The 18,551-nt window shown below is 36.4% G+C and overlaps 1 protein-coding gene across 10 annotated transcripts in view; it reads left to right on the top strand.

The window, feature by feature from the left end:
* CACNA2D1 (calcium voltage-gated channel auxiliary subunit alpha2delta 1) overlaps window positions 1–18,551 on the top strand; it is a 503,964-nt gene that overhangs the window by 363,030 nt on the left and 122,383 nt on the right. For all 10 annotated transcript variants that reach the window (XM_082473444.1, XM_082473442.1, XM_082473443.1 and 7 more), the window contains one exon: window positions 2–133. In XM_082473444.1, coding sequence (XP_082329570.1) covers window positions 2–133 — 132 coding nt within the window. The remainder of the gene's footprint in view (window position 1; window positions 134–18,551) is intronic.

The raw sequence follows: 18,551 nt of genomic DNA, 5'->3' as shown, positions 1-18,551 counted from the left end.
GCAACAATTGTGTTAAATGAACTCAACTGGACGAGTGCCTTAGATGAAGTTTTCAAGAAAAATCGCGAGGAAGATCCTTCATTGTTGTGGCAGGTGTTTGGCAGTGCCACAGGCCTGGCACGATATTATCCGGGTAAGTGCTTAGTGATCAGGAGGTACCAAATAAAACTGTAAGTACCAGACTTCGTTCTTCTTGAACACTCTGTTACTTTCTCTTACTTGGTAAAAGATGGTTATCACACTACTTTTAAAAGGAAAGAGTATTCCTCCTTCCTTGGCTCTGTATCTACCAAAATTATTTTAAACCAAAACACCTGAGAAGCAGCTGGCCCATGGAATCAGGTGGGCTGCAGTGAGACCGTGGGCAGGTATCTATGGACCGGGAACAGGAGGTTATCATGAATCCTAAAACAATTCTAAGGGTCCAACTGCATATCATGGACCATGAGTCACATTAGAGAACAGAATAGAATTTTTAGAAACTAATTAAAATATTTCTTTCCAGATTTCAAGTCTTTGCTTTTATGTGAAAGGTACTGATGCTTTTCTTTAATCAGTGAATGTGGATTTGTTAAAATGAGATGAACATATTTTACAAATTAACATGAATAAACCCTTTTGTAATGTCCTTTATTCTTATAAAAAAAGGATAAGGAGAAGTAAGTTTATAATGAAAATGAAAGATTAATCAGTAGTAGATCCCGAGAACCTATTGAAAACACTTTAAGTGAAATGTCTGTTGGTATTTTTAACTTCTCCACCTTTCAGAACAAGCTGACAAGGACAAATACATTTACTTTCTCAAAGCGTGACCTGAGTTATGGGATACATGCTAGGTAATTTGGCTTTAAACAGCTACAATATATATGAGAATTTTTTTTTTTAGACTTGTGTTTTCTAAACATTTAAAAAATAGGGTTATTAACAATAAAAGATCACAACAGTAAAAAGGGGGTGAAATAGAAATTAGATAATATCTATCTTTGTATGGCAATAACAGTGAATAAAAGTATATGGGCATTATCAGACTAAATAGCACTCAAATTAGGTAAAGATATATAACTTCTTGCAACAAGTGCCAGATGGTAAGATCATTGACAGTTATTTTTTTGCAGAAATCCAATGGGATACAAAAGGCCTACTCTGTATTTCAATGTTGAAAAAAATCATGAGTTAGCAAAATATTAATGTTAATATCTGCTGTTGTTATAATAGTGGAATTTTCTACTTACAGAAATATTGTTCAGTACAATACAACACTTCTAAAATACTCTTATGTTATTACTATGTTAAATACCATATAGCAGGAGTTTGAAAATTTTCGTATGTAATATAAAGAAAAAAAGCATTATTACTCATGTGCATAGTAAACGTAATATAATAAACTTTAAAGTTATAGCAGGTCTTTTTAAATTTTATTTTATTTTATTTTAATTAATTTATTTTTATTTTTGGCTGTGTTGGGGCTTTGTTGCTGTGCGTGGGCTTTCTCTAGTTGCGGTGAGTGGGCTTCTCATTGCAGTGGCTTCTCTTGTTGCGGAGCACGGGCTCTAGGCACTTGGGCTTCAGTTGTTGAAGCACACGGGCTCAGTAGTTGTGGCTTGCGGGCTCTAGAGCACAGGCTCAGTATTTGTGGTGCACGGGCTTAGTTGCTCTGCGGCATGTGGGATCTTCCCGGACCAAGGCTCGAATCTGTGTTCCCTGCATTGGCAGGCAGATTCTTACCCACTGCACCACCAGGGAAGTCCCTATAGCAGGTCTTATAAGACATTTATAAGTACAATTTAAAAAAATAAATACACAAGTGATAACAATAATACACGAATATAATTATTTATATTTATCAATAACTTATTGCATTATGTAGCTTTTAAGTCTTTTAAAATATATTACCTCAATACAAAATTCCATATATATGCAGTTGAAGGAAGGAGAAAAAATAAGTAAGAGAAAATTAGGATAATGAGGAGAAACCAAGAGCCCAGTACTAGAGGGAAATTGATGATGCCATGAATAAAAGAAAGACACATAAGGATTCTGAGAGAGAAATAGGAATGGGAGTGGGAGGGAAGATTGTATAAGAAAGGGGAGAGAGAACATTGGGGTCAAGAGGCGGAAGGAAAGATAGATCATATTTTGCACACTTTTCAAAGATGGCTCTTTTTACAAATAGCAGTCAATTTTTAAACATACCAATAAATCATCTTTTATGTTTTTTCTTTTAAATGCTAATTGAGGGATTATGGCTTTAATTTTTTTTAAACCCTAATCATATATTTCCTAATATGTTGACCTTTGTCCACTTTCACCTTGGGAAAGATCTTTAAAGGTTTAATTTAGCTGAATCCATGTGGTCCCCCCAGGACATTAGCTGTGGAAGCAACCCTAGGCTCTTCTGTAATGTCTTGTTTTTCAGCAAGTGTTTGACAGACAATCTGACTCACCAAATGAGCTCCGAGCCCCTGTAATGACTCTCTTGACTGCTATGGAACACACTCAGTGAAATTTCAGTTTTAGTCAGTCTGTTGCTGAGTTGCTCTCTTTATTTTATTTTTAAATTATTTTTTGACATACAGAAAGCTGTACATAGTTAATGTATACAACTTGATGAGTTTGGAGGTAGGTATACACTGGTGATACCACCACCACAATCAATGCCATAAAGCCTATCTTCCATCTGTAAAAGTTTCCTCCCACCCTCTTATTTATTATTATATGCTTTGTGACGAGAACACTGAACATAAGACCTACCCTGTGCAGGGAGGTGGGCAGCCAGGATGGCTCTTCTCTCGCTCTCTGTCCATCCCCTGCTCAACTAGTCCCTGCTTCACCTACACCCTACTCACCTGACTGACCTTCCCTCTTAATAACAGAGCCTAATCAGTAAATGCCTACTTACTTGCCACCAGCCCCAACTTATGATTATTCTAAGCTTTAGATCAGAACATCGCCACCTGATAGATTATGAAAGGGGCAGTGAGGGCCATGCTTCTCTGCTGGTTTCCCTGGCAACCCATGAGCCAACTAGACATCAATGTCAATTCTCCTTGTAACTGGTAACCTCCCCTCCTCCCTTCCCCCCCTCCCCACCTCCACCCCTATCAAAGCCTGCTGCCATGTTCTGCCCGCCAGCAGCTGTACACGATGGGGTGTCACTCCAGGACCTTGCTTCGGACCCATAAGCTCCCCCATCCATTAAACCATTGATGTCTCTGTCACTGACTCTAGGCTCTTTCTTCTTGAAGCTGGGAGAGTACAGGGCTTGCAGGCCTGCGGGTTGCAGCCCAACATACGCTTTTAGCAAAATTTTAAGTGCACAATACAGTATTGTTACTTACAGGCTCTATGCTATACAGAAGATCTCTAGGGCTTTTTCATTTTTTATAACTGAAGCTTTGTACCCTTTGACCGATACCTCCCCATTTCCCACTTTCTCCGGCCCCTGGCAACCACCATTCTACTCTGCTTCTATAAGTTTGACTCTTTTAGATTCCTCATATAAGTGATCTCATGTAGTACTTGTCCTTCTGTGTCTGCTTATTTTATTTAGCGTAATATCCTCCAGGCTCATTCATGTTGTCACATGTGGCAGGATTTCCTCTTTTTTAAAGCTGAATGAGTTGCTCTTTATGGTAATAATGCTGTAATAGAACCAAATCTCTTTAGCAAAGACACTAAGACAATATTATAATTAAAAGTGGACCACTATATTTCTTTTTTATGCTAAGACGTGTTTTCAACACATTTCACACTTCTTTCAGGTTTAAAGACTTTTTACAGGGAAGTGATTTTTAAAAAATTTCTCAGTAAGCCACACTTTCCTCTCTGATTTTAGCCTCACCATTTTGATTCCAGCCAAATTAACTTAGAACAGTTCATCCCTGGTTACTGTCTGTTAAAGCAAATATCAAAATAGCCTTTAAATATTGTTAATTATCTTAATTGTGAGTGGAAATAGAATAAATGTTACTTAATTGGATTTTCATTTAACAAGATTTGGGCCTCAGGCTAGAAGCTCCCTACTAGTTGTGAGGAACTGGGTGAGTCTGTTGTGATCAATGAGATAATACAAGGAAAAGTACTTCAGAAAATGCAAAACAGTAGGCATTTTTACAAGAGTGAGTATCAACTAGAATAATTTTGCCTAAATCCAGATTTCTCTTCATGTGAGAAATTAAAAAACATAATTGAGGTCGCAATCAATTGACAAGGGAGCTGAAATAGAAATGTGGAAGGAGTTCTAGACAGATGACTAAGCAATAATACCTAGCAGTAACTCTGCACAGTGGAGTTGGTCGGAAGATGTAGGTTTTAGATGATGACCTTAGTTAAGTCACTTCTCTGTAGGGTGGCTAGGTAAAATAACAGATGCCCAATTAAAATTCAGTTTCAGATAGAGAAGAATTTTTTAGTGTTAAGTATGCAGTACTTGGGAAATATTTACACTAAAATGTGGGGTTTTTTAATCAAAATTCAAATTTAACTGGGTGTCCTGTATTTCTTTTTCCTAAATTGGTTAACTTTATCTCTCAGGCTCTGAGTTTATGAGAAAATATGAGAAATCAACTTCCCCACTACCTCACAGAATTGTGAGGATCAGACAATCTATTTCATATATTAATATCGGGTTGGCCAAGAAGTTCATTCAGGTTTTTCTATATCATCTTATGGAAAAACCCGAGCAAACTTTTTGGCCAACCCAATACAAATGTAGAATTTTGTAATTGTCTTTTTTTTTAATTTTGTAAACTACCTTTAAAAAATGTTGCCACATTATTGTAAATAAAGTGTTTTGTAGAAATTAGAATTCTGTGACTCACAATAGAGTCTAAAAAAATAGTCTTGGTCAGTGGTAAGGTGCTACTTAGAACAGGGCTGCGTGATGTGAGTGGGTTAAGCAGGTATACACCCAATAGCCTGGGTATAAATCCCGCTGCCATCAGTTGAAGTGGTGGTAAGCTTTGGAAAACAGTCACAGACTTGAGCTGTGAAACAAGGAGGATAAAATGGTTAAATTGTAGAATTGTTAAGAGGAAAAAGGAATTAAATATGTTTCTTATTTGCTAAAATGTGTAGGAGAAAGTCAGTGATGGCTAGCCACCCTCATGATTTCCATTTATTAGGTTGTTTAAACTGCATGGAGACAACTATTGCTTCCATATAAGGAGGGCTCTAGAGCTGACATAATATAAAGGCACCTCTGCAGAGTGATTCTGAATAGCAGTTTGGTAATTAGTGGGAATTTGTACTCTTAACATCTGTCCTTAGACTGAATATTAATAAATTGTCTGTTTTCTAATTTGGTTGATATGTATGGAAATAAGCTATAAAAATGACTTGTATGTCTTTTTTCCTTTTTCCCCTCTTTCTCCTTCTTTTCCTTCTCTTCCTCTTCCACCTCTCCCGTCTTCCTCTTTCTCCTCTCCAAATTAGAAGGTAGGTAGGCTGGGTGTGTGATAATAGAAGGAACATTATACTGAGGGAAGAGAAGTTCTTGATTTGTATTAAAACTGCCATCAGCATAGGTGTGTACTTTCGCTAAGTCATGTTATATCTCTGAACCTATTTCTTCAACAGTAATTTGGGCTGATTGAAGAATGTGATTTCCAGGGCAGACACTATCTTTATTTACTTATGCATTTAGACCTTTAGCATTTGCTAAGTTCACAGTATTTGTTCTGTAGGATAACTAGACGGGCTTGCCTAAGTTATACAGCTTGTTTCATGGCAGAGTTAAAGCTGGAACCCATGTCTGGTGACATCTTCATTGAATATGTGCTGACTAGACAAGCAGTTTAATTTATGAGTGCTTTCCTTTAGAAGCCCTTAATTGATTTATATAAATTAACCTTAATGCTATTAAAACTGCTTTCAAGAGCTATCAACTTTGTGAATTTTTATGCATCATAAGAACTGTACATACAAACTACGCATTTAATCTATTAGTGTCTCTTGAAATTATACCAATTACTGTAGTAATTGGGATTGTAATCAGGACTTAGTGGCTTGTCAAAATGCCAATGTAGGCAGCTTACTCTTTTTAGATAATTAGTTGCACTTAAAAAAAAAGAAAAAACTAAAAATTTCCTAAATTTCATATTACATTTTTCAAATATCTTATTAATCATTTGTTCTTTCTTCATCCTCCTTCATTTGTTCATTTCAAAAACATGGGTTTACAGTACAGGAACCTAGTATATGTTGAATTAGTTTTAAATAGTCCTTAGGGAGACACTTCCTTGTTCTTATATCTACTAGGATTTTGCTAGAAGAAAATGCAAAAGGACCTGTGTGCAAAGTATATAGAAGGACATATTTTTGCCATGTGGATAGCCAGTTGTTCTTGAGCTGCTTAACTCTTTTTGAAAATACTTTAAAAATGTTTTAAACAGCAAATAGCAGATGAAAAAGTAGTCCAAAGAATCCTTTTTTGGTTATTTAAAAAAGGGAGCATTTAATAGATTTCTGGTTGATTTGAAGAAAAGAAGATAACAGTGGATGTTCACCATTTTGGGGCATTTATAAAAGAACTGCTTTCATTGATCAATTATCTTAAAAAATACCTGTATTTTTTTTTTTACTTTGATATTTGTGAATGGATACAAAGTTTAACTATAAATATGTTTAATTACACTTGTTGATTGTTGATAAATACCCTTTATGTTGAAATGATTACTTTATTGTTTTTTTTATGCTAATAATGATTAAAGTCCAGTGTATCAGTTAGGACTAATATTAGCTACCAGTTAAAGAAAATCCAAAACAATGGTGATTTCAACATTATGGAGGTTTGTTTCTTACTCAAGTCAAAGAATATCAGTTACAGAGACCAGGACTGATAAGGAAGCTTCACATATAAGGGGTTGACAACTCCTATCATTTCTCTGTCATCCTCTGAGTAAATTGTCTGCTGCAGTGTCCACCACTGTTGCTTGTGTTTTTTCTTAAGGGACTAAGAGTGGTATTCCCTCCCTTTTTTTTTTTTTTTTTTTAATTTTTTAATTTTTATTTATTATTTATTTATCTGTTCATGGCTGTGTTGGGTCTTCGTTTCTGTGCGAGGGCTTTCTCTAGTTGCGGCGAGCGGGGGCCACTCTTCATCGCAGTGCACGGGCCTCTCTTGTTGCAGAGCACAGGCTCCAGACACGCAGGCTCAGCAGCTGTGGCTCACGGGCCCAGCCGCTCCGTGGCATGTGGGATCTTCCCAGACCAGGGCTCGAACCCACGTCCCCTGCATTGGCAGGCAGATTCTCAACCACTGCGCCACCAGGGAAGCCCTCCCTCCCTTTTTAAGGCACTTTCTGGAAGTCATACAAAGCCTTTCACGTGACATTGGCCAGAGTTTAGTGGTCTCGTGGTCACAGTTAGCTTCAAGGCGCCATGTACACAGCTAAAAAGCACAAGCTATACCAAGGAGGAAGGGGAGAAGAGATATTGGGGGACAAAAAATCTCTGTCATGGTTCCTCTGTGCAAATCTGTGTTTTAAAATAACAAGTTGTTTCTGCTCTGCGGAAAAATTTAATTTATACAGAATTTATACATCTTGAAATTTAAATTACAATACAAATCATTAAATGATTAAGTGTCAAATAAATTAGACAGACTGTAGCAATAGATTTGCTACAGTTTTGAAGAAGTCAGGGTAATTATAGACCAGAGTCATGGGACACGTTTACAAACTATGGACTTAAAATCAAATCAATGAAGTAGAAAAGGCAAAAACCTCTTTAGAGGGAAGAAAGGCATAAAGTAAAAAACAGGGACATGAACAAGCGCTATTGGAGGTTAGTGAGCCCAGCTAATCTAATAGTTTCTAACAGAAAAAGAGTGATTTCAAATCAAAAGGTTTCATAGTAGGAATTCCCTGGCGGTCCAGTGGTTAGGACTCCATGCTTTCACTGCTGAGGGCATGGGTTCAACCCCAGGTGGGGGAACTAAGATCCCGCAAGCCGCATTGTGCAGGTAGGAAAAAAAAAAAAAAAAAAAAAGGGTTTAGTAGTGACAGATTATGTGGCCTTGAATGTCAGACTGATTTGTCTGGGATTTAATGTGTAGGAAAATACCATGTTTGGGAGGGCAGTGGAATACTGGGGTTAAAGCGGTGTTTATTCTGATTGGAAGGAGAAATACTTAGAAAACCTTGACCAGAAGATATGCTATTATAGTGGTCAGATGTGGAATTTTAAATATCTGAACAAGGGGAAAATAGGAATTAGAAAAGAAGAATCTTTGGCTATGAAAATGAGGGTATTAGAAACCTTACCAAAAAAATAAACTAATTGATACACTTATATATTGCAAAATGATTACCAGCATTGTGTTATCTAACACCTCTGTTAATTACCAGAGATAATTGCCATCTCTTTTTTGTGGTAAGAACATTAAGATCTACTCTCTTGGCAACTTTCAAGTATATAATACAGTATTATTAGCAATAGTCACTATTAACTATATATGATGCTGTACGTTAGGTCCCTGGAACTTATTCGTGTTCTAACTGGAAGCTTGTACCCTTTGACCAACAACATCTCCTCATTTCTCCCAGCCTCCAGTAACCACCATTCTACTCTTTCTGTGAGTTTTGACTTTTTTAGATTCTACCAATAAGTGATGTCATACAGTATTTGTCTTTCTGTCTGACTTAGCCCTCATAAAAGTGTATCAAATCAACACATTGTACACCTTAAACTTACACAATGTTATATCTTAATTATAGCTCAATAAAAAAAGATAAAATGAGAAAAACATAAAAATGAATACATGAATTTAGTGACAGACATAGGATATAAGTTAAGATGACTAATTTTTAATTTGGATATGAGAATGCTTACTGAAATAAAATATCAGAAATATTTTTATTTTGGGACTAAAATGATGAGTTTGACTTAGAATAGTAAAATTTGATGTATTGACAGGAGAGTCCACAGTAATTCTATTTACACCCAAGCACAAGGTTTATATTCTGAATTACATGATTTGCTTTTCTATATACCATCAATCAGTTGTGTTGTCTGAGGGACACATCTTATATATATATACAAAATAATATATTATTTTGAAATTCTCACATGATCCTGATTTACAGAGGTATTTCTGTAGCCTTATTTTTGTTTCCTTTTACATAACCTCATCTCTTACCTGAGTCCGTCTTCTTTTTCGCATGTAAGGGTTGCAGAGTTGCTAACTTTGCAATCAACTATGGATCCAGTCACACTTAAACTGATGAAATGATTTCACAAGTGAGAGCAGTGAAGTAGGATGCTAATATGAAAATGGAAGGTGCTCTTAATTTGATGGAGGATAACACTGTATATAAAATATGTAAATAAGTTTAGTTAAAAAGCTTTAGCTCTTTGTAACTTCTAAAATATCTCTCTCATTCTGTTCCTTTTTCTTTGATATAGTGCTAAATTTGTATACCTTATGCTGTCCATTTTTAGATGCATAGAACCATCTTTGATATGTAGTTCATTTTATATTCAGTATATTTTATTAAGAAAAATTTAAAACATTTTTGTCAAAAATTCAGATTTTTTAAGTACTTCTCTCAGATATACCAAATATAAAATTTCTAAGAAATATATCCTTACCCCATTATCTAATAAGATTTACTGACATAAAAATAGGAAATTTGTTCCTGTAGAATCATTGTTTGTTTTTATAAATATGTCATTATCATCACCTAACTGGATTTATTTGCTTGCAAAAACAGAAAGCTTTTTCTCTGTTGGAGTTCACATTTTTCTCTATGTAGCACACATCTGCAATTACTTTCCAGTAAATCCTCCTCATCTTTTACTTCATAGAACTTGCTGTGTTCAAGTTTATTTTTGAGCCACAGCTAATAACTACATATGGACCATCTAAATGATTAAGTCTTTGTGTACCATTTACTTTATGGAATATTTCACTCAACCACACAACTTGACCTTGTTATCTGTTACTTCTGTTGACAAACAAATATCCCCTGTTGAATGGAAATGTTTTACCTGGTCTATCTGACATCTACAGAATTACCAGCAAATCACTTGGTAATAAGTGCTTTAATTTTTAAAACTATGATGATTTATCCTTGGCTTTAACACTGTGTATCTGTATGTGAGTTTCCAATGCTTATTTTTCTATAAATTAGAGAAGTGTTCTGGACATATTACAGTGGAGATACCAAAGACACTGTCAATCCAATACAACACTATCATTGAACCTCAAGTCTCATTGCTCAGAAACAGTATTAAAATCTGTAAAGAATTTGATTATGTCAATATAGTCAAGTGTGAGTTGGAAGGAGGAAAACTGATAAGAACAAGCAAAACTGCTGTTTCTGAAGAAATTGAGATATCCTAAGGATTCAAATACCAGTAGGAGAGAATTTTGCTCTGGAGGAGCTCACAGGTAGATGAGACAGAAAAAATATAAAGACATTAACACACGATGCAAAGAGACATCTAATAAATTTATTAAAAAGTTATCTGGAGTTAACTTAGATTATCACTTCTCCAGTAAAATTAAACAGTCTGGAACTGTTCACTTAATGACATTTGGCTCACTTGCTGTGGCCTTCAGACCATCCAAAAACTCTAACCCAGCCTACATTTCGAGTTTTGTCTCTTACTGTACAGTTAAACCTTCACCATGTACCCCAAATTGCCTTTTTTCCCCCTTTTAAACTCTTATTTTATTTTCTACAACCTGCCCCCCCTTTTTTCCTATCTCTATATGCTTTGATCCCAGACCCCCATTTCTGGTCATATGCATCTTATCCATCATTCAAAATAGAATACAGACATGTGAAGGCTTTCCTAAAAGCAATCTTTCTTTATTTTGTTCTCTCAGAGAACTTGGTTTTTATCTAGATTACAACAGCTATCAAATTTTTTCTTCCTTCAGAACTTATTTTCATATGCTCTTTTTTAAAAAGCTTGGCAATATAAGTAACTGCAGGTAAAGAGGTATATAAATCTATACCTATATCTATATCTGTATCTATATCTGTATCTAATGTGTCTGTGTGCATGCCCCATAGCACCTAAGGCAGAGCCTTGCATGTAGTGAAGAATAGGGATTTGCTAAGTTAAGCTAGATAAACAAGTCAGGATCATATCAGAGCTGAAAACAAGTATCACAGTAGAACTTCAGAGAATCAGTTTCTAAATAAAATGAAACAAAGGGAAAAATGCAGATAGGAAACATAGAGTTACCATTATCTGTGTCCCTGCCTATACACCTTTCCCATCCTGCCCTCTTCCTTCTGCCAGTATTCTCCAGGGGTTTCTGAGGTAACCTCATGAAGTCAGTTTTTAGATTCCCAGGAAGTTTATTGACTGTGTGACTCCAGCCTTCCTCAGGGGGAGGGGGTAGGATGGGAAAATGGTATGATGTTCCAAGCCCTAGTCATAAGACTATGCATTTACGTAGTTAAAATCTAAGCACATTTTATAGTAATCTATTATTTTAAAAAATCTACAACCTATGATAAGTAGTTCCAGTGACTCAATGATGCTGTTTTCAAATATCCACACATGGAGTGCTTATTATTGTGCCAACACTAGTTCTAAATGTTTACGTGTATAAATAATTGAATCTTAGCTATAACCCTTGGAGGTGGAAACTATAACCCCCATTTTACTGGAAAAGGTTAAGTAATTTATCCAATGAAAATCTAGGTAGACTAGCTCTAAAACTTATCTCTTAAGTGCTACTCTAGGTTGTTTCCAGTCAGAGAAGAAAATTTTGAAGAGACAAGGGAATAGGCTCTTCTTATTAGCATTTACCCAGCTGGAATGACTGCCTTCAGCCTGTGGATCCCAGTGGTGGTTCTACGCTGTAAAGCTTCAGTCGTTCAGGATTTGAAAACTTGATCTGGGAATGGTTATTGTTTGGGGACCAGTTACTGTTCAGAAACACATGTCTACCCTGAAATTCATCATTGATCCATGAAAGGTAAGACAGACATCACAACTGCCTAGATTCTAGCAATACAAATATTATATAGCAATAAGCAGTTTCCTAGGGCCAAAATAATACTCTCCTAAGAAGACAATATAAGAAAAAAATAGTGAAATAGATTTCAAACATTCCATGAAGCTTTTGCCTCTTGCACTTTCTCCGAGCTTTAAAACTTGACTCGGGTCTGTGTCACTGGGAAAAGTTCTGACCTGTATCAGGCTATTAATTCAGTTCCATACACAATGGCTAGCATAACAGAGACTATAAATATTTCTCTCAGGTAGAACTCCTACTTAGTAGGTAAATCAGTTGGTTGGGGTAAGTCTGGTCCATGAGGTTTCCAGAGACTGAGGGTTCCATCTATCTGCCATTCCTTAGGTTGTTGCCATCATCTGTAGGATCAAAACTGGATCAACACTGCTACGTCCACAGTTGAGGCCAAAAGTAAAGGGGAAAAAACTGGAAGGCAAGCAGCATGACCCCCAAATTGTACCTGTATCACTTCTGCTCACATGCTGTTGACTAAAATTTTATCACATGACCCCACCTTGGCAAAAGAGACTGAGAATTCTTGTGGGCAGCCAACTAAAACTTGAGGGTTACTTTTACCAGAAGGAAAAACAAAAGTGTATTTCGAAGCCCTGTCACAGTCTGTTCCTCTGGGAGTGTAAGTATCTGTGCACACTTTCCGATACATAGAACATATTCACTTCCTTTCCACAGGAGATGATCCAAAGTCCCAACAAGTTGGTACCTCCAGCTCAAAATTCAGGATCTCCAGGTCACATGCAATTCTCTCCATCATGTGGACATGACTTTTCCTAATTTGGCTACTTAGCAACACAGCAGAATACCCGTTACTTTCTCTGCCCTATTCCCATCACTGACCAGATATCTAATAGGCAATGGTGCTGTCTTCTGGACGACAATAAAAACTTCCATATGGAAAAAGTGAGTGGGAAAAAGAGCAATCACTGGTCCATGGTATGTATCATAATCCTCCAGGCAAGGAAATATAAAGACCTCCTACTCCTGCATGAAGTTTCTTGGTTAGCCCATCTGACTGCTCCCGGTAGCATTCTGTGGTTGCAACTCTCTTGTCTGTAACCCTTTCAAGCACATGTGAAGGGATGTGCTTGGGGTTAAACAGCTTTCATACTTTGCTGTTTCTGGTGCAGGTTTAGAGCTCAAAAACTGCTTTAGGGTTCACAACAGTTGCAAGATTTCTGCAGACTCAGTTTGTGCCTTCTTTGGTAATACAAATATCAGTCACAACACTTGGTTGGCTTCCAGTTTTGTTCTTCTAGCGAGTTTCTTGTGCAAGCAACCCCAGCCCTAAGATTTAGTCTAGAAGTCATTCTTAAGCTCAACGTCTTATACATTTACTGGGTTCTGTATTTAGCCCTTTCTCATCTCTCTCATCTTAAAGGTGGCTTACTTGACAACATTGCTTTTGATGTTATCATAGTAGTGGACATTACTCATTTTTAAATTGTCTATCTGTACCTGTGTCAGAGGCTCCTGGCTCTCTACGAAAGTTCTGTCCTCCCGTTCCAGCCTAATGTTTTGCTTTTGGGCATGACTGCCTAGCCAGGACCACTCTTGCATCTATGTAGGACCATGTGACTAGTTCTTACCAGTAGAATATGAGTGAAAGTAAAATATGTGTCACTTCAAATCTGAGATTGTTAGGACTTGGTTGTTCCTTCTCCTTGGAACTTCCTCCCTCCCTCTGGCAGCTGCATGTCACTGCCCTAGGTGACCTTGGAAACCAAGCACTGAAGAATGCAAAAGCTGCACCAGCTACAGGTCTCTGAATACCTGTTTGGAGCAGAATCTATGCCTTGTGACTAGTAATATCTAACTTAATCTGCTCTCCGAGAAAGAAATAAGCTTTACTGTGCGGAAACAGAAGATTTGAGATTGCTCAAGTCACTTTGTGTTACCATAGCTAATACAGAATTCTCTTTCTATGTTTAGGGTATTTCCCAGGTTAAAAGCTTTATTGGGGAGCAGAGCCTATCTGCTGCCTCAAAATCTGAAGAGGACAGCTATTTGCTTTCCAAGAGGCACTGGCACCTTGGTATGTGTACATAACCCTCACTTTGTTATGTACCTGACCCTTGATGGGGGAGCCATGATGCAAATAAATTAGGGACTGTGTAGAATCCATACTGAGATGGTAGTAGTTGTGCAGCAACACTCAGATTCCAGGAAATTTTGTGAGCTGTGCAGTACACATTTATTGAATTAATTTTTCCTTAAAAGAACAGTCCAAATTCATTATCTTGGCTAGCAATTCAGAACCATGACTAATACTGCATAGGAGATGATTGAGACAAGCCTAAAAAAAATGATTCACATAACATAAATTAGATCCAGGCAATAGAAACAGGGTTGGTTTTTATAGGCATTTTTGAGTATGTGAAATTTACTTTTTTTGTCTTTCCATGAGACTAAAAATGTGAAGTCTTTTAGAATTAGAAAATGCATTTTCAGTTAATTGGAAATGCAATTAGATGTCATTTGAAATGGTGTTTCTACCAAGAGAATCAGCCCTCAATTCATCATTTTGTACTTTATTGTCTCCTAGCAGAAATAAAAAAAATTGATACTCTATTATTTTTAGGCCGTATTAACTAGAAAATGCCTCTACAATCTGCATACTTTCTCAAGAATATTTCAGTATCCTAAGTTAACGTACAGGTAAACACCTTTTGTAACTCAGTGGTTTGATACTGACATAGCACACCCTAAATGTCATGTGAAGTAGAAATGTCATCAGATAGATTTAGTCAGATACACCCACAGTTCATTTTTTGTCAGGAAAAAAAGCATAAATGATCATTATCACCATTAACGATGGCATTCAGAAATGAGATGCCCACATTGTAGGCTGTCATTTCCACTCCTTTCTCCTGTCATTCCAAAATCTTATTGGAAAGCAAAAGGGGCATCTAAAATGAGTGACATTTCACTTTTTGCAGGGACTGTAGAAGCTCTGATTTCCATTCATGGAGCCTTTATTGTACCTCATTATGAAACTGATTATTTCAGGGAATTGCAGTGTATGGTTATTATCTGTTTTTACTCTTTGACCTTCCATATTTCTGAGCCTATATATATAATGTACCATGTAAGTACCACAGTGGGATTTTACAACAAACTAATTAGTAATATCACAGAAGAAACTACATTATTTAATTTTAAAATAATATAAATAATTTAATGTAACCGAGGGATATTTCCTAATAGTAAATGTCTCAGCAGACTTCTAAGGGAACATTATTAATATTTTTAAATAGAAACCATCTAAGATTATAAAACATGTTAAAATGTAATGGTCTGGCTCCTACTGTAAATTATAGCCCTTTTTTCTGTCTTTAAAGAAATAAATTTTATAGAACATAGTAATATATATCACAGTTCATTTCAATTAGCAGTTATACTGAAAACAGATCCTAGGTGAATGTGCTCTGCAAAGAATTCAGAAATCTAATTTAAGCATGACTTTCAAATTCCAGTTTTTTGACCACTTTCAACTCATGATAGCCACTATTATATTGGCGGTGCTAATTAATCTCACTTCTCAACTCATCAAAATATTTACGTAAGTCTAAGCCCAGTCAGGAGAGCGATAACACAATGTCTTGAACAGGAAAACTTAATTTTTTTTTAAGGATAATTTTATTTTTATTTTTTTAAATTAAATTATTTTTGGCTGTGTTGGGTCTTCGTTTTTGTGCGCGGGCTTTCTCTAGTTGCTGCAAGCGGGGGCTACTCTTCATTGTGGTGCATAGGCTTCTCACTGAGGTGGCTTCTCTTGTTGCGGAGCATGGGCTCTAGGCGTGCAGACTTCACTAGTCATGGCTCGCGGGCTCAGTAGTTGTGGCTCACGGGCTTAGTTGCTCCATGGCATGTGGAATCTTACCGGACCAGGAGGGATCGAACCCGTGTCCCCTGCATTGGCAGGCAGATTCTTAACCACTACGCCACCAGGGAAGTCCTAAAAGTTAATTTTTTAATAAAGAATTATTAAATATAGCAGGGATTGAGGAGGAATTGGCTAGAAGTATAGAGAACTCTAATATTGGACTACCAGGTGAAATATTATATAATTTAGTATAATATAATAACTACCACCCATAGGGCAGAAATAGCCCAAGGAAGAGACTTCGGTCCCCCAGTGCTCCTGGATCGAGATGCAGATCTTTTTACAGAGGACATGGTCGTGATCCGCCAAATGGCAGAGAAGGTACTACAGTGTCACACTGGTAGGACTTGCTGGAAGTTCACCCTCTAAAAGGTTCCAGGTGTCTCATCAGAGGCTCTCCACTACAAAAATACCCGGGGATACTGCTGGAGAACCAGAGAGCTCTCCAGAAGCCTTGGTCTGGAGAAGCTACCCACGAGCTCTGGAGAATACTCAAGCACTGCAGGAGCCAAACACCAGGAAAGCTACATTTGCTGCCAGAGCCTTTGAGCAAACAAACCAGACCAGGAAGCAAAAACCACTTTCTCTTTCAACATCTTTCTTTCTTCATCTGCGGACAAAGCTTAAGATTGTGCTTGTGGGTAAAAGAAAAATATTTGAAGGACCCAGAGATATTTTCATAGAACAAGATAAATGGGTGAATTCGGAGCTGAGGCAATAAATGTACAACCAGCATAACATTGTACTAAAAGAAGAATAAAAGTTATTTAAATATGTAGTTATTACAAAGACCCTATCTTGAGGAGTTAGATAATAGTTGAAAGTGAACTGACATGTCTGCCTGCATGCTTGTTGCTTAATTCTAGTGCTACCACAAAAAAAAAAAAATTCATTTTATCTCACTGGCTCTAAGTTTCTGCAAATGCAAATGGAAAGAATTAAAGTAAATTTACCATTTCAGTTGCATTGACTGTATTAGTAAATGGTTGTTGGGGGAGTGCTATATTTAAACTTAACTGTTTCTTATAAATGTGATTAGTCATTTAAAATGAATAAATCATTTTATAATATAGCTGCTAATAAGAAAGAAAATTCAGTCAAGGAGAGGCTCAGTAGTATATGTTTTTGACATATCCTAAATGGCCAGATTATCTTAGTTGGCTAATAAACATGATTCTCAGAAAAGTTCTATGTAATTTTCATCATTTCTCAATAAATAAAAGGGCAAAATAGATTGAAGGGCATAAGTCATATGAATTATTATTAGGGATTTTCCCAAGAGTCGTATGTTTAAATGTGTTCAAGGAGAGGAGGACTTCAGCATGAAATTATCATCCAATTCATCAGCATTTATTATTCTCCATTGGGTCTAAGGGGTGCGTGCGTGTGTGTGTGTGTGTAAAGCTTTGTAAAGTATTTTAATTAAAGTAAGTATAGGTTTAATTAGAATAGTGTAAATTAATTGTATTTAAAAAGCAATAGTTAGATGTACTATTTTTCTGTTTACTGCAAAATGATAAAGGCTCTGAAACTAACAGAAGATTCTTTTGTTTTTAAGTTTATTATTATTATTATTACTTTTAAATTTATTTTGGTTGTGCCAGGTCTTAATTCCGGCAAGCAGGCTCCTTATTTGTGGCTCGTGGGCTCCTTAGTTGCAGCTCACCGGCTACTTTAGTTGTGGCACATGTGCTCCTTAGTTGCGGCTGGTGGGCTTCTTAGTTGTGGCACGTGTGCTCCTTAGTTGCGGCTAGTGGGCTCCTTAGTTGTGGCATGCGAACTCTTAGTTGGGGCATGCATGTGGGATCTAGTTCCCTGACCAGGGATCAAACCCGCATCCCCTGCATTGGAAAGCGAATTCTTAACCACTGTGCCACCAGGGAAGTCCCCTAACAGAAGGTTCTTGAATCTATACTTGAATTACTTCAGATCATTCAAATAAATATCAGGAAAAGTTTTTGTGCAGTTATGTTAATTATAATTTAACTTCTAAATGATAATTTCAAACGGACTGGCCATTTTCAAATATGGGAATAATAAGGTTAAAAAATTATGCTATTATGTGATAACAATCCAAGAAAAACAGTCTTTTTATAGACCAAGATAGTATAGCATTGAATGAAAATATAAGGATCAAATAATTGTAAGTACAGTTTTCATTAGTGGCAAATGAATTTTCTTTTAAGGTAAATTTTTCTGTTAGTAGAGAAGAAAGAAAATGTATAACTTCTGGACACCTGGTAAAACATATTCATTGGCACCAGAAAATCCCAATTGTGAACAAGTTATTTCTGAAATAATATGAAAAAGAAATTGACTTATACAACTTTCTTTTGTATTGCTGTGTTGTTTTAAATTTTAAAAAAGAAAAAGGTTAAGGGCATAAAAATGGTATCTCCCATTTTAACATTACTGTGGATAAGTGGAATGTGTCCTTGGTGCTTTGTGACTTTTAAAAGTATTACTTTCCTAGACAAAATCTAATATTGGGTCAGCCAAAAGGTCTGTTCAGTTTTTTTCTGTAAGATGACTCTAGTAGCACTTAGTTGTCTTTAACTTCATTCGAAACAATTTTGTTAGACAGTATGTGACAGCTGTCATATCAACGTGCATTTAAAAAAGACTTATCAAAATTGGTGAACTTTTGTGTAGCCATTTTAATACTGAAGA

This window comes from Balaenoptera physalus (genome assembly GCF_965194825.1).
Source record: "Balaenoptera physalus genome assembly, chromosome: 8".
In the NCBI taxonomy this organism is placed as follows: domain Eukaryota; kingdom Metazoa; phylum Chordata; class Mammalia; order Artiodactyla; family Balaenopteridae; genus Balaenoptera; species Balaenoptera physalus.
Note: the sequence above shows the minus strand (reverse complement) of the source record. Positions and strands in the feature narration are given on the sequence as shown.